We start from the raw sequence: 15612 nt of genomic DNA, 5'->3' as shown, positions 1-15612 counted from the left end.
AAGCAATTAGCATATTGCGAAATGTTTTGAACCCTGCCCGCAAATGATGCTATCGGGTGCATGGGTTGACTAATTCGTGCAATGTTCCGAAGAATATATATACCCCGTTTCCTCCTGTTTCTCCAATCTTCTTAACACAATTCTCTGCAATTAAAAATCCAAACATCAATTATTGTATTTCCTACAATTTTTTCTTTCAGTCAATTTCTCCATCATCAATGTCCTCTCAAACTCAACAGGCTGTGGCCTATTCCGGCTCGTCCGAAGACAAAAAGCTCACTGAGCTGGTTTCGTATGAAATTCCCCAGCCTAATGCCGACCAGCTTCTGATCAAGGCAGTGGCTTTTGCGACCAATCCAACTGACTACAAACATTTTCTGGGTGGCTGGGGAGCAAAAGGGACGTTCGCTGGTTCTGACGTCTCCGGGGAAGTGGTTGCGATTGGAGCAAACGTCAAAGGGTTTGAGGTTGGTGATCACGTCAGCTCTTTCGACCGTGGTGGAAACAAAAAGAAGCCCCATGTTGGTCTTTTCAAGGAGTACAGTGTCGTAGATCCATATCTGACATTTCGTTACCCTAAAAAGCTCAAGACTCTTGGTGCTGATGTTAACGAGTATCCCTCTAGTAAGGTGGATACATTCGAAGGAGCAGCGGCTATCAACCTAGGAATTTTCACGGTGGGTCTAACTTACAGTTATGCATTTGGCCTGGATTTTGACAAGGCCAAAAATGCGGACAAAACGGTTTTGATCTGGGGTGGTGCCACGGCTACTGGCCTTCTGGCAATCCAGGTCGCAAAGAAGGTCTATGGCCTCAAGGTAGTTGCAGCTGCCAGTAAGAAGCACGAGTCTTCGTTGAAATCGTTTGGAGCTGATGCTGTTTTTGATTACCATGACTCTGATGTTGTTTCCCAGATAAAGGCCTTTTCCGGAGATTCTTTAGTCTATGGTTACGATACCGTTGCTAACCTAGACACTTGGAACGCTGTCAACGATTCTTTGACAGACTCCACTCCAGTCGTTGCTGATAACTTGTTATTCTTGGAGGGATCAGCTCTCAAGAACCCCAAGAAGAATGCCAAATACACCAAGACCTTAGTGTATTTAGCCAGAGGTGAAGATCAAGAACTGGGGGACGATTTTGTTCTGAAGAGTTCCCCGGAGATTGCAGAAGCCCATCTCAAGTTCTACAAGAACATCGTTCCGTTTGTCCAGGATGGTACTATTCAGCACCAGCCTTTGAGAATTCTTCACGATGGTCTGAGTAGTGTCGACGAGGCATTTTCTTTGCTCCGTAACAACAAGGTTTCTGCGGAGAAAATTGTTTTCAAGCTCTCCGAGTCGAAATAAGGGCACCCTGGCACGGTTGAGACGAGTACCGATGACAATCTATAACCAAAGATTGATAATTGCATGGATTAAGTAACGTAATGATTAATCAAATCTGATTCTCCAACACGAAAAAGCAACCATTTAACTACAATTGCTATATAACAGCCTTTCAACATGGTCTTGACTTTTTTCGCAAATTAAATTTAGTGCCATTTAGTGAAATCTGGTGCAACTTAATCTCAGTCACACGACCCAAAACCAACGGTTCCGAACCCCACCTCAATCCCTCGGCTGGCGACATGAACGCGGTGGTGCGCGCACGCCGCTGCGAAACTCCGTGCTAAAGTCCTGAAATACCCTGAAATATCTGCTCAGGGTCCTCCGTATTGCTACCAAAATCTGATTGCTTAATTCTATCTCCAATCAGCTTCCTGCTTCTCCTCTTAAACGTGCCAAATCCAAAATGCACGCTTTAAGACGGGCGCTGGTGTTGCTATCGTGCTCACTTATCAGTGCGTGTTTTTCACTTTCCCGAGTCGCATACATCATTACTAACGCGTTCTAGGTGTCATATGCGGAACCCTGTATATATTTTCTGCCTATAGCCCTCAAGTCGCGAGTAGGCTTGGCTACACTGCCACTCAATCGTCACGGGCGGCGATGCTAGGCACGCTGGGCGTGCTGTTCTCGGGACCTGTTGCTGGTGTTACTGTTGATAAGACTGGCTATTCACTAGCAATTGTGTCTGGCTCTTTGGCAATTGGTTCTGGATACTACCTGTTTAGAAAGCAGTTTGAAGAGGCCTACTCTAGTGTGCCTTACACTTGTTTTTTGTTGTTCTGTGTTGGATCTGGATCCACCTTCATTAATGCCGCATGCATCAAGTGCTGTATGGTGACCTTTCCTTCTATTAGAGGTCTCGCAACCTCACTTCCGGTTGCCATGTATGGTATTAGTGCCATGTGCTATTCGGCTGTGGGATCCCGGTTTTATCCAGGTGATACGGCTGGTTTTTTGGGGTTTCTGTCGACCTCGTCGTTGATCGTCGCCGCACTGTGTGGGCCAATGATTTGTCTTTGTGATAGATCAAGCCACATCCACCACAGAATAGGCACCGACACCCCACGGGCATCCGCTTCGATAGAGCTGACCAACTTTGGTTCGGGAACAGTTACCCCGGTGAGACAGGCCGGAAACCCAATGCCGATAGCTGGCTTTAAGAACCCAGACCACGATATCACGGCCTCCAGGCCTTTGTTCAAGCAAATAGAATTCTGGGCTCTGGCTACAATACTTTCCGTCATAGCAGGTATTGGTCAGATGTATGTGTATAGTGTTGGCTATGTGGTGACTTCCCTCTTTGGGGACTCCAAATTTATAGCCCAGCATACGGCCACTTACTCCATCCTGGTACAGCAGCAACAGCAGCTTCAAGTGGGCATCATTTCGCTTGCTTCGTGTACTGGAAGAATTTCGAGTGGTTTATTAGCAGACATTTTCAGCTCAACATTGCATTGGTCTCGAACTTGGCTGCTCTTCGTTCCTGGCGTGCTCATATTCTCTGCTCAGATATTGGGTGCTACTGTCTCCAGTCTACAGGCTGTGGGAGTAACCTCCAGTTTGCTAGGTTTCGGCTATGGTTTCCTATACTGCATCCTTCCCATTATTGTAGGCGATATCTGGGGGTTGACAAATTTCTCATTCAATTGGGGAATCACTAACGTTTTCACGATCATTCCGAACATGGTGTTGGCAGGGTACTTTGGCCGTGTGTATGACTCTCATGTTACTCTCAAGGAATTCAGCCTTGTGGTTGGTGGAGGTGACGATGGTGCAAAAGAGACAATTAAACTGATGGTGTGTGACTTAGGACGAGAATGCTATAACTCGGCATTCAAGCTTACTGCACTTTTGAGTCTGGTGGCTTTGCTTTTGATAGGCTTCTTCAATCTCCGTCAACATGCTGTTTCGAAAAGACATTTAAAGCAGCGGAGGCTCAGTAGCTGATGGCAAAAATCACTGGTGATTTGTATAGTTGTATAGTTTACGCATCTAATACTTTATTTGAATAAACTAATGCAAAAAAAAAATCAAAAAAAGATTTTAGTGAGAAAAAGTATGGGCTTCATGATCGTTTGGGTATATTCTTGAAAATCCTTGAAATCTGAGAAAACCGTGCTCTTCAATGAGTACTTGTTGACCTCTAAGCAAGCCGAAACCAAGATCGCATTTTCTATACTGGAGAGCACTTAACATGCATCGGTGATTTCCAAATAATAATATACCAAAAAAACAAAACAAAACAAAACACCCAATCTTTGCATATATGTATTTTCCGATTCTGCGGTTCTATCTGCAGGTGGATAATGTGCGGCGGATATTTGATTTTTACACAACCAACAGGTTTTTCTGGCATGAGCCATGCTCCAAGAGACATACCTCTCAACCAAACACCTTGCAAGAAAGTCACAACCATTCATTTACACATCAAAATGGTACAAATATATTACCATCCCTTGCCTAATAGCTCCAATTCCCTTAATAGAGTCTCAAAGCTACCTCTGAGAAAGATCCCTCAGCGAACAGACTATCTACTCTCAAGCAGTGCATTGGAAGCCCTCCAATTCAAGAACTTCCAGAAACTCTCCAACGCCTTCAGTGGTGATTCGGATCTCAACGATTCCTCAGAGCAGATTACTAATGGCACTGAAGAAGCTCATGATAAAGACGGAGATGTGAACATGGATGGACAAAATGAAGAAGACAATGATCTTCACTTGAACAAGGAAACTATTCATTTCGTCAACGTTTCTGACTTCGAATTCCAGTCCAAAAAGGAAAAGCTACTGACAATTTCGCTGGAAAACATCCCATCTTCACTCATACGATCGGAGCTTCTGATAGAGGCGTGGCTGGACCATACTCTCACTGTCGAAATTGCCAAGCTGAAGCCCGAGGCTGTGGAAAAATTGAATTTGGGCTACAGGTGGACTTTTGTTGAGAACGAATATATTGAGTTGAGGTGTATATTTCTTGAATTTGCAGATATTTTGACTCTCAAGCTGATTGAAAGTGCCCTGGAAGGTTGGGCGATAGGCAAAGACGACGATAAAGAGGCTGTTGCTAAGTTGAAGGTTGTGCTACAGCCAGGCACCAGGAGTTTACTTGAAAAGTTAGAGGCAATTGTGCCGACTGATGGCGTGGAACACGCTGAATCTATTGCAGACATCCACCAAAGCTTGACCGCTCATGTCGCAAGACTCATCAAGGTCTCAAGGAACGAGCTGAAACCGCATGCAATCGCTACCATAGGAAAGCTTCAAGATTTAGAGGAGCAGTATACCAACTACCAAATTGATCCCAAAGAACTGGTGGACATCGCACCTGATCTATTGGAGTCGGCGGAAAGAGATATTCTTGATTTCAGACTTTCGGTCTTGAGGGTAGAGAAACAAAAGCGTGAGAAACAGTTGCTTTCTGATAAGCGCAAATCAAGGCAGCGTGTGAAGAAGTTGTTCCAGGATATCCAGAGGTCGAGATCCAATATGGACGTGGACCAGGATGTTTCAGAAGAAGAGGCAGAAGACGAGGAGCTAGAGACAGTTGATGACTATCAGTACGAGCTTGATGCTAAGAAGCAACGCGAACAGAGACAGCAGAGATTATATCAGAATAGGCTGGATGCAGTAAAGACCCGCGACTTAACACGCCACAAAAATCTGCTTCAGTTTGAGAATACGACTGAACATGGGCGTTACGAAGGCACAGTGGTTCCCGAAAAGAGAGCTCAATTTTTGAAGGATTTCGTGGAGAATGTTGTTGATGGAAAGAACAAGATTGACGAGAACCTGGAGAGCTATTATGTGAAACACGTCAATTATGTGAATTTCAGACTTTCTGTTAAGGCACAAGAAGGTAAGCAGGATGACGAGGACAGAGAGGAGGAGCGGAAGATGCTTGAGAGCCAGAGTGAAGCCACCGATTTCATCTCAACCTTTGGCGAAGCGAACGAGGCGAGTGAGACAAAGGAGAAGGTGAAGTTGGTATTGAAGAAGAAGGACAAAGAAGAAGAGGAAGAACCAAAAGACCAACCTTCCCAATCACATCTGCCATCGCCAATTATTCCGAAGGTGGAGTCAAAGATCGCAGCCGTCGTTGAAGAACTGCTCGGAATGCCTGAAGACTCACTCGTGGAGTTCATCCTCAACTATGTTACGAGGCATTATTATTCTGGAAAGACTAGTCCAGAATTCGCAGCCTTTCTCAAGGAGCTTGAAGAAACATTGGACGAGGATGCCAGTGTGGCCATGGACTCCATATTCGAGACTGTGTCGTTGGAGTTGTCTGAAATGAGCGAATAACCAACTGGCATCAAATTGCTACTACAAAAATATAAATCTCTGTAAATTATGACGCGAACTTTAACGCAAACTTTAACGCAAACTTTAGTGGTTTATGTACCTAAACTGTAAATATCAATACCATATCCTAATGCAGTATAACATACACAAACAATGCACGTGCGTGTCTCAAATGTTTTTAGTCTAGACCTCACACCCCGGACGCGTGCCACAAGTCCGCGTGCTAAGCCATCCCTGATGGGGGAACAAAGCGCGCTACGGAGCAACAATAAAGAGACAGAGGCGATTTCAGTGTGCTACAAAGGAAGGAATGTCAAACCTATCACGAGGTTTGGATGCCAGTGTAAAGTGAGCCTAGTATGTTGCCACCAAATTAGACCGGTTTTCTTAGTGGGTTACAGTTCTATTAATAGTTCCCCTCTCCACCTGAAAAATTCCGAGACAGTGCCCACCAGGCACGGAAGCGATATAGCCAAAACAAAAAGTCATCAGAACGGCAATATTTGAGATTTAAAGTTGGCGTGCGTAGTTTTGACTGAATATCGGAGTCAGAAAATCTCACACCACTCTATGTACCCAGCAAAGCCAGTAGTTTCAAGTACAGTCACATATCGCCTGTTCCAGCTGTATAATTTTACAACTCTTCAGTTTCACCCACACCCCGTAACCCTCAGGGACATTCAACCAATACAATACACTAGGGACGAACTGCTCTATAGTTCGCTTCATTTGGCGGCAATCATATTCATTCCACAAAGCCTGAAACACTCGCAAAACTTCCGCACCTGCAGGCAAATTCCCGCTTTCGGAATACTTCGTGTGCAGATCAAAACAGCATCGGAATGCGTTGACCCCTTCCAAACCTTAGGGCTCGCAGCAAAAAAACTCACCTTTGCCAAACAATCAATTCAGTTCGCCCTTTGTTTCTCTCTCTTTCTTGAACCAACCCTTCGCTATATACCCAGAGCAAGATTCGTTGCGAATTGCAAGACTCACAAACCACTTTCCACCAACCACCACACTCTTTTATTCTGGTTCGTGCGATTCCCGGTCTTGTTACTCAAATCCACAACATCACAACAAACACCATAGAGATCTACAATACCCCTTCCGGATTCTCAAAACTTGAAAGACTTCACAAAGCCTTTTGATTCTTGGTTTTTACTGCCTTGTTGAATTACTGCTTTATTCCTGTTTTCTTCTTGTTCTATTTATTTTCTGCGAGCATTATAACTCGTACTGGTTTATACGAGCATTCGCTGGCTCGTACGGAAGATATACGAAGACATCGAACCACACTGAAGTACTAAAGTACCGAAGGACGTTTGCATCTTCCTGAATTACGTGGCTCATAGATTGACTTGAATCTCACCCGGAACAAGGCTTTAATATCTTCCCATGTTTTCACAACGCCTGATAGCACTGTTCCTGCTACTGGTGGCGGTCAATTCGTTGACGATACCCGAGTTCTTCAGACTCTCCAACGACGAACGCGAGGCACAACAGAACAACATAATACAGCATCACATACGGCAGCTCGCTGGTGTTTTCAAGAGGGATGAAGAGGCCAAAAATACTTACATCAATTCTACGACACCGGCTGCTTATTACGCAACCACCGACTCGGACTCGTCCTTGTCGTACCACACATCTCTCGACCAGGAGTCGGGTTTTGATTACGCGTCTGTGTCGACTGCTTCCGATTATTCATGGACTGATTCTGCAGAGCCAACAGCCACAGACAGCGCGAGCACAAGCGAGTCTTCAAAGCCTCAAGCTTATTTCGCAAGATCTTCTTCTAGTGTTAGTTCGGGTTCCAGTTCGACTGTGACTTCAAGGTCAAGTTCGAGCTCAAGTTCGAGTTCGAGTTCGAGTGCAAGTTCTAAAACGTCTAGTTCTGATGTCACTGGCACAGATTCTAGCTCTAGCTCTAGCTCTGAGGCTACCACTGATGCGGATTTTAGTTCTAGTCAAACTTCTAGTTCTGATGCCACCACCACTGGCACAGATTCTAGCTCTAAATCTGAGACTACCACTAACACGGAATCCAGTTCTAGTCAGGATACTAGCTCTAGTACAGACCCTGCTTCTAGCGCCACTTACACATATTCATCGCCGGCTTACACATATTCATCGCCAGCTTACAAAACCACGGCATATGCCTCGACTACCTCTGGAGACGACACTAGCTCAAGCGTGTCAACTACCGGCAACGAAGAATCCTCAACTTCTTCAAGTTCACTACCCAGAGGACTTTACTTGGCTGGCTCTGGAACAGCCACAGCCACTGACGATGACATAACGTCCACTTCGGAAGGTTCTTCATTACAAACTGGTACAGAAGCAGAAGATGATGTGTCTAGTTCTAGCACAATCTCTGCGAGCTACACTGATAGCGTTTCTACATCTTCGGATTCTGTTACTGGTGCGACTACGTCTGCTTCGATATCAGCTTCGGATTCGTCCACAGATCTTTCTAGCGACTCAGAGGTTTACTCGTCACCCTTGCCTTACAGCTACTCAACGGCCACCAAAGTCACCTCGAGTGCTCCCGCTTCTGGATCTTCATCAACGGATTCGTCATCTGATGCTTCAAGCTCATCTCTAGATTCGAGCACCATCACTGGCGGTGGATCCAGCTCGGCAACAGTTAGCTCGACTGCTTCGACTGCTTCTAGTTCAGGAACTGATAGCTCGACTTTTACTTCTGATTATCCAGAACTTTCCAGTTCATCAAGTGTGCCAACGGCGACATCTGCGGAATCATTGCCGATTTCAACCGAAATCGCTTCCTCGACCTTGTCATCAACGTCGTCGCCTCTTCCAACAATTACTGCTACTACCGCGAGCTCTTCAGAGATCGTGTCCTCATCCGCTGATTCAGTCTCTTACTCTTCCGCGGAATTCGACCCATCTGAGTCTGTATCTATGCCTGTCTCCGAGACGTCATCAGATATCTCATCAGAGACTTCATCGCAGTTTTTGTTGTCTCCGTCTGAATCCTCAACTATCCTGATAACATCATCTTCGTCAGCAGCCGTTCCGATTATCACATCTGCTCTGAACGAAACGGACAGCTCTGCGAGTGTTACAGGAACAGCTGCGGCCTCTACCAGTTCTACTTTGTCTTACACACCCGCAGAGCCTGATATCTTCTCTACAACAGCGTCTAACGGAACTGCTGCTTTGCCTAAGAGTTTGACCTCATCTGTGACGGATTTGTCCGGTAATACTGGAACTACGACTCTTTCAGAATCGTCGACTGGTACAGTTACTTCTGCATTTTCTTCCAGCAACACTATTATTTCAACTGGATCGATGCAGTTCACCACTGGAACAATTCCAACTGTGACCGGTCAATCTGCATTGACAGCTTCGACCGCTTATACCATTCCAGGTTCGAAGGTGACTACCACTGCTTCGTCTAACTGGTTGCCCCAATCGATCATCTTCCAAACGCAAGATGCTGCGACGACCACTGGAACCGGAACTACCTCAGCAACCACATCGGTGTACACCAGTGCTCTCCCAAAGGCAATTACTCCAGCCGAAACACAGGTTCCTGACGCTGAATATATGTTGATCTCAGTCGGTTTCAAAAAGGGCTTGAACTATCCATTTGTTGTGCAAAGTTCACTTTCATCGGCGCAGGTATTTGAGTATCTACCTGGAGTGATCACCTTTCCATTTGCCTCGAGTGAATACGATCTCTCTTCGATTGTGGTGAAACAGTTGGTTCCATACACTGCAACGGATGTGGACTACATTATCACTGTTGCTGAGATTTATTTCGTGAAAGACCTGGTCGCTGACTTACAGAATTACATCAGTAACGTCACATCCGAACTGTATGCCAATACTGACGAGACCCAGAGTGCGTTAGCGCAGTTAATTGATTGCCAGGTTCCATTGACGGGATTGATTGGAAACACGACGCCTTCCAGTTCCACTTCTTCATCGCCTTCAGGCGATGCCGAGGCTGCTTCTTCATCAGAGGCCTCTGACGACGAATCCTCCAGTAGCGCTGACCTTAGCAACGGATCTGGTTCCATCGACGGAGAGAGCTATGCCGCTACAGCATCGGGATTTGCCTCATCTGGAGGACGTGTCACTGGAGTTGTTATTGGCTCGGTAGTTGGTGTGTCTGCCTACGTTGCATTCTTGATTTTGTTTTACCGGTCGAAGAGAGCGAAGAAGATGGCGGCCCTCAACGAATACCACCAGGACAACCGTGGTTTGCTCCAAGAAGACAATTACAGTCATTTGAATTCTACGGAGTCTTCTAATGGCTCTCTTCACCATCCCACTGGATCTATCAACCATCCAATTGGATCGCGGGTGTCTTTGGCAGATGGCTCTTCATACGGACTGGGTAGGATGTTCAGATCTGGCTCTGTGACAGCCTCTTCAAAGGAGATGTCTCAGACGAGTACTTACATTCCAGCCATCAGTCAGCCGGTTGCTTCTGCAAACTCTCTAGGTTGGTGAGAAAGACGAAAGGACACATCTTTCTTCGCACCCAGTATTACCTACTCCACCTACCACTGTACCATACTATAGGAGTATATCCATATTTATTGCTTAGCTACTTTTTTCAGTTTTACATTTTTTACCGAATAAACGACGATTCAAAAGTTTTGAATTTTTTTTTTGTAGCAGTCCAGATCTGTCCAAACTGTACATGCCCATACTCATTCACTCATTGTCAATCAGTTAACGACATAGACATACATACCAATAACAATCAGCCCGTCACGTCAACCACCACTGGTACATAAATCTCACAGCATCAAACCACTTGCCCCGTTTTCCACTGCCGGATCTCAAGCTCACTATCTGGTATGACTTCCCACGTCTCATAATAGCAAACCAGTGGTCTCGTTCATCATCACCAAGCATTTTTCGAACTCCCGTTTTCCCAAATTATGAAGTTTTACAAGTATATCGCCCTTATTTTGTTTCCGTTCCTTTTGCACCCGTCGCCTTTCACTCAGCTCTCTTTCCGTATCGTCTGCTTCAAGCAACCAATTGTAATACTCCACCGGAAGACTCTTCCGTTCTCGTTCTAGGGCATCTTCAACCTCTTGTTTAGAGAATCCTCGAGCCTCCAGATCGAATCTCATCATTTGTCTCTCGAGATTGTAACCCGCCCGAAACTTGTCCGCAGAGAGAACATTAGCACCACCCACTCCTTTGGCCTGTGTTTCCGTGAACTGATAGTCCAGTATATTTTTCAGAATAACACCTTCGGTGGTCCTTTCTTCAGCAATCCATGCGTTGACGCAAAACTTCAAAGTCCTTATCGCCCGGTCCAGGATCTCTTCCCTCTGTAGAGCAGGCAATGAGGAATCACCAAGCACCAGTAACCTTCGCAGGTTATAGTCCTCAACAAATCTCAGTTTGACAAATCGCACGTAAAGCTCTCGGATATCTTTTCTAGATGAGACAAGTGGCTTCAATCTCACAAAATGGCGGAACAAAGACGCGTACGCATGTCGTATAGGCACATCTCTATAGTACTCCACTTCCAAACTGGCAATGGGATTGGGTGAGAGGATATTACCCTGTGGTAGCCGTTTGAGCACCTGAAGCTTAGTATAGACCAATGCCTTAGGCGTTTCTAACAAAAGCTGCCTCTGAGCCATGACGGTATTTTTCAGTCGAACCGATTTTTTTCAATGAAAACATCAAGTCTGTTACGTTCCGATGAGCCTCATCTCTAGCAGCTTCTCGTACATAGTCGGAAGCTAGACGGGTAACTCCGGTTCCAGGTTCTAATATGCTTTGCACTACCTTCTCCACACTTCCTTCCACAAAGTTGGGAACAAAGAAACAAGGTAACAACAAGACCATGTGCGAAAACTTCCAAGAATCAAAGAAAATCCGGGTCGTTTCTGCCACCAACGTGCTCGAAAGCAGTTTTTGGGTGGTTCTGTCTGATTCTGGCGCGTTTGACCATGAAAACCATACACTCATTACGCTTCCTGGCTCCCCGTTTGTTGTATGATAGACCAGTTCGAGGAGTATTAATAATGCGCGAAGACTGACATTTAAAGCTACAAATAGACATAGTTCTTAACGGAATTCCTATTGAGAAGAGGAATCACGAGGCATTGGTAGAGCTGCTATCACATCTGCTTACAACAGGACAGGTGAGTGATACAGATCATGGGACCACGACAAAGCGTTCGACTAACATTATTTGGCAGTACTGGAAGGCCATGAACCTGGAACTGAGCCCTTGTCTGACTGACGAATCTGGCCTGAGATTTCTGGTGACTTGTGGTTTGTTCACGCCCATGGTTTTGCACCGATTCGGTATCGACAACAAAGATCTCAGTTTTGGTCCAGTCTTGCTGAACCAACTTGTTCAAATAGGAGTCCGGATCGACATTTCCATGGGTGGTTCACCAAAAAGTCCAACATTTGAACTGGTTGAGCTTGTGAACTATCTTATGGTATCCAATGCGATGGCTCTAGAAACACAATTTCCGATGGTGTTTTCGTTCCATGCCCGCAAGGTAAGACAAACCAATGATCCCTTATGACGGTTCCATGTACTGACTTCGTAGCTATTTCGTGACAACTTTGACTACCTATATTCAATAAGCAGTTCTCTCAGCGGCCAGCAGTCTAACGAGGAGATAAATCATGGCTTTCTGCTGCAAATCTCAAGACAGGTGACCGAGGGGCAGAACATGATTCAGATCATGGCCACATTGTCAAACTCTGCCCAAGGAAGACTCAAATACCTGCTCATGAAACGGAAGAAATCCGGAGACGGCGACGAGATTTGTGCTGGTCAGGTACTCAATTTGGCCGTGGCAAAGGAGGTATTGCGGCTATAACCCTTCGTGATCGCACGCAAGAAAAATCTCAAAATCAGCGATTGAAGAGGTTTCCCTTCCAGAATTGCTTGTAACATCTCAGATAAACTGGAAGTGGATATAATCATTAATTGCCTCTTCATAGACATATCATCCTTTCCCCCCGTATCAGGCTTCCTTATAGTCATATCTAGCCCGCTCTAAACTCTTGATTCCCTTGTCTATTATTTCAATGTCATTTGCAGTCGAGTGAATTCCATATACAAACATAAATGGCAACAAATACACACACTCGGACGGCACAAACTCTGAAAACAGAGTCCTAGCCTTAGAAACGAGTATGAAGGTTGAAAGAACATAGTTGAATTTGGTGAGCTTGCGGTCATCAACACCATGTGAAACCAGAACGGGCATCAGTCTCTCATTCACCATTTTGCTTGCGAGACTTTGCTCGCTCGATCTGTTCAAAAAGTGTATTTGGATCATCAATGCTGATGTTAGCATAGACAGACACGAGGCAGAACTGTAAATGGCATTGACTCCCTTCCTGTAAACAGGAACAGTAACAAGCAACAAGTTCAGCAGGACGAACAGTAACTGAGCCGCTTTTGACGCCTTGATAATAATCTTTCCCGAATCAGTTAACTCGCCTCCCATACCAAACGGCTGTGTGCTCTTCAGTTCTGCAATGAGGCGCGACTGAGCATCGTTGTCCAGATATACCGGCTCACCGGTGTTTCCGGCAGTATCATAGTTCTTCAACACTCTCCTCAAACGCGACGACATCTAAACAAAACACACCCACACGCACTTCAACACTGTACCTGAACACTTCACGTTTTGCCCTTAAAAACCGGTGCGGTGTCAAGACTCAAGACAGGTCATCTGCTACACACACGACCTTGGCTGGTCAATGTCCGAAAAGGGTGGATATGGTTGATACAGTTCAGACACGAGCGCTTTCGAGTTATTATGGGTGATAATAAGAAATACCGGATTTCAGTGAGCTTTAAGATATGCTGATTCTCAGTAGTGGTAAATTTATTCGTTCTAGACTCTGTGGATTCCGGGATGAGGTAGTTCTCGCTACTACACGGGGTACGCCGGTGTGGAGCATTTCAAAACCCATACGGGCAATTGGAATTAAATCTCCAAATGCCTCAAAAAGAAACCAGACTAAAAGAAATGCAACACTTTCAGGAGCAAAATCTGGCACTATCGGATGGAGTTGCAGATCTCAGAAAGGACCCCAGCGGTAGTCTATAGGCACTCACGGTTTGACACGATTCTCAGTCAGACTGCACTTTTATCGCTTATCCGTTTTCTTTTTCCAAAACACGTTTCCGCTCAATGACACGGAGTCTAGACTTTCATATCAACGCACTTTTACTCGAGTTTCCTTGATTTTAGAGGGAGCAGCAGGGGGTCGTGTTTAAGCGCCAGATCTCGACTCTTCGCTAATGCACCTCGCGCATGATGAGTAAACCGTCGGTACCGACTACCAAACGGTTCAGTTTTTCTGCTGGGGAGAATGCGGATTCCTGCATGCAAACACGCTCTCGAGCAGATTGAAACGGGAAACTCGAGGGCAAACCTGCAAGATCTTGTTGGTTCGAGCTGTTTGAGTGGTCGATTCAGATTTGTGGATCTGGCACAGGAGCTGAAAGGAGACATGGGAGAAGACTTGGAATGAACTTAGATCAAAGAATACAACCGAAGAAAATAGCGAAAATTCGCCTTTGAATTTAACACTAGGATAGAGTCTAGAACTAGCGAACATGTGAGAACCCATTGTAGACCCAAATAACATCATTATGCGTCCTCAATCCGGCTTCATTACGTGCATACAGGTACAATCACCAAATGAACCGGGACAAAACATAGGCCGAGATGCCCTGTGTTTCAGAACAACTTGTACATCTCGAACCTGCAAGTTTGGCCGAGGTGTAGAGGTATAAATATGGCTGGAAAGTACCGATTCAATCCGATATTTACTTAGACTTTCACTAGAAACTCCACTTTTAGTTACAGTTCTCCAATGCGCTTTTCAACATCTACACTCCTTTTGACCCTTTTCGCCATTGTCCGCGCTGAAGTTGCATCAGACTTCGAGGAATGGCCAGAATTCCCAACACAAGCCGATGAATGGTTTCACCATCACCACCATGGAACTGAGTGGGACGGTGACTGGCCAGGCTCTCCTACAACTTTGCTTACAGTGACTACCACTGGAGATGACTGCGACCCTACTGAGACCAGCGAGGCTGATTCTCAAACTACAACTAAAGTCATCACTCAAACAGCTTCAGTCTCTACGACCCCAGTCTCCACGACCCCAGTCTCCACGGCTCCAGTATCCACGGCTTCAAGCTCTTCAACCACCCCAGAATCTTCCACCGAATCTTCCACCGCTACCTCGTCCACTTCTTCTTCAAGTTCAACTGACTCCACCACATACTCCGGCCGTGGAACCTACTACGAGCCAAGTGCAGACGCATGTGGAACCAGCTCAACTGCTGACGATTACATTGTCGCAATTGCAGAGACTCTTTACTCTTCTCTGGGAGAATCAAATGACGGAATCAGCTCCGCATGTGGGAAATCTATCACTGCCTCTTACAACGGTAACTCTGTAACTGTCAAGGTGGTAGATGCCTGTGAATCCTGTACCGATGTCGATCTCGACTTTTCTCCTGCAGCATTCAAGAAGTTGGCTGACCTGGATGTTGGTGAGTTGAAAATCGACTGGCACTGGGATTGAGCTGCATTGCCAACCATTCGTTGGTTTCCTATGGATCCCCTGGCAGTCACTTTCTTTGTAAATTCCTCTCGATAAGCTTTAAAGTTTTGTGTTTAATCTGAATATTTCTGTTTTCATCTGTTTACATCCGGTGTCTATTCGTATCCCGCTGTTTTCCCTGCTCCATTTGGATTATTTTTACCCTCTTTGGGGCTCGTGCGGCGCTCAGTTGTCAGCCTCACCCCGGGTTGCCGTGGCAACGAAGCCCCATCCCGCCAGATCGGGCATGTTTACCTTTCAAACTTTTGGGCGGTTAGTGCGCTTTACAGGCAGTGTACCTGGTATTTATTCCG

At 45.7% G+C, this 15612-nt stretch overlaps 10 protein-coding genes across 10 annotated transcripts; 8 read left to right on the top strand and 2 right to left on the bottom strand.

Annotated features, from left to right (window-relative positions):
* Positions 1-218: 218 nt before the first annotated feature.
* On the top strand, positions 219-1349 carry KUCA_T00003945001 (uncharacterized protein; the record flags this gene model as incomplete). The annotated part of the gene is made up of 1 exon (XM_022602411.1): positions 219-1349. The coding sequence occupies one exon, from the start codon at positions 219-221 to the stop codon at positions 1347-1349; it is 1131 nt and encodes a 376-aa protein (XP_022459957.1).
* Positions 1350-1991: 642 nt separating this feature from the next.
* Positions 1992-3338, top strand: KUCA_T00003944001 (uncharacterized protein; the record flags this gene model as incomplete). Its single annotated transcript, XM_022602410.1, has 1 exon — positions 1992-3338. One exon carries the CDS (start codon positions 1992-1994, stop codon positions 3336-3338), a length of 1347 nt encoding a protein of 448 aa, XP_022459956.1.
* A 359-nt stretch (positions 3339-3697) lies between these two features.
* On the top strand, positions 3698-5692 carry KUCA_T00003943001 (uncharacterized protein; the record flags this gene model as incomplete). Its single annotated transcript, XM_022602409.1, has 1 exon — positions 3698-5692. One exon carries the CDS (start codon positions 3698-3700, stop codon positions 5690-5692), a length of 1995 nt encoding a protein of 664 aa, XP_022459955.1.
* Positions 5693-5845: 153 nt separating this feature from the next.
* On the top strand, positions 5846-6199 carry KUCA_T00003942001 (uncharacterized protein; the record flags this gene model as incomplete). The annotated part of the gene is made up of 1 exon (XM_022602408.1): positions 5846-6199. One exon carries the CDS (start codon positions 5846-5848, stop codon positions 6197-6199), a length of 354 nt encoding a protein of 117 aa, XP_022459954.1.
* Positions 6200-6262: 63 nt separating this feature from the next.
* On the top strand, positions 6263-6784 carry KUCA_T00003941001 (uncharacterized protein; the record flags this gene model as incomplete). The annotated part of the gene is made up of 1 exon (XM_022602406.1): positions 6263-6784. The coding sequence occupies one exon, from the start codon at positions 6263-6265 to the stop codon at positions 6782-6784; it is 522 nt and encodes a 173-aa protein (XP_022459953.1).
* A 306-nt stretch (positions 6785-7090) lies between these two features.
* KUCA_T00003940001 (uncharacterized protein) lies at positions 7091-10180 on the top strand (the record flags this gene model as incomplete). The annotated part of the gene is made up of 1 exon (XM_022602405.1): positions 7091-10180. The coding sequence occupies one exon, from the start codon at positions 7091-7093 to the stop codon at positions 10178-10180; it is 3090 nt and encodes a 1029-aa protein (XP_022459952.1).
* Positions 10181-10548: 368 nt separating this feature from the next.
* Positions 10549-11337, bottom strand: KUCA_T00003939001 (uncharacterized protein; the record flags this gene model as incomplete). Its single annotated transcript, XM_022602404.1, has 1 exon — positions 10549-11337. One exon carries the CDS (start codon positions 11335-11337, stop codon positions 10549-10551), a length of 789 nt encoding a protein of 262 aa, XP_022459951.1.
* Positions 11338-11913: 576 nt separating this feature from the next.
* KUCA_T00003938001 (uncharacterized protein) lies at positions 11914-12540 on the top strand (the record flags this gene model as incomplete). The annotated part of the gene is made up of 2 exons (XM_022602403.1): positions 11914-12213; positions 12265-12540. 2 exons carry the CDS (start codon positions 11914-11916, stop codon positions 12538-12540), a joined length of 576 nt encoding a protein of 191 aa, XP_022459950.1.
* A 147-nt stretch (positions 12541-12687) lies between these two features.
* KUCA_T00003937001 (uncharacterized protein) lies at positions 12688-13305 on the bottom strand (the record flags this gene model as incomplete). The annotated part of the gene is made up of 1 exon (XM_022602402.1): positions 12688-13305. The coding sequence occupies one exon, from the start codon at positions 13303-13305 to the stop codon at positions 12688-12690; it is 618 nt and encodes a 205-aa protein (XP_022459949.1).
* Positions 13306-14557: 1252 nt separating this feature from the next.
* KUCA_T00003936001 (uncharacterized protein) lies at positions 14558-15280 on the top strand (the record flags this gene model as incomplete). The annotated part of the gene is made up of 1 exon (XM_022602401.1): positions 14558-15280. The coding sequence occupies one exon, from the start codon at positions 14558-14560 to the stop codon at positions 15278-15280; it is 723 nt and encodes a 240-aa protein (XP_022459948.1).
* Between the last annotated feature and the right edge of the window lie 332 nt (positions 15281-15612).

Source organism: Kuraishia capsulata, genomic scaffold (assembly GCF_000576695.1).
Source record: "Kuraishia capsulata CBS 1993 genomic scaffold, Kuraishia_capsulata_scaffold_4, whole genome shotgun sequence".
Lineage (NCBI taxonomy): Eukaryota > Fungi > Ascomycota > Pichiomycetes > Pichiales > Pichiaceae > Kuraishia > Kuraishia capsulata.
The sequence above is the reverse complement of the archived record's forward strand: the minus strand, read 5'-3'. Positions and strand labels throughout refer to the sequence as shown.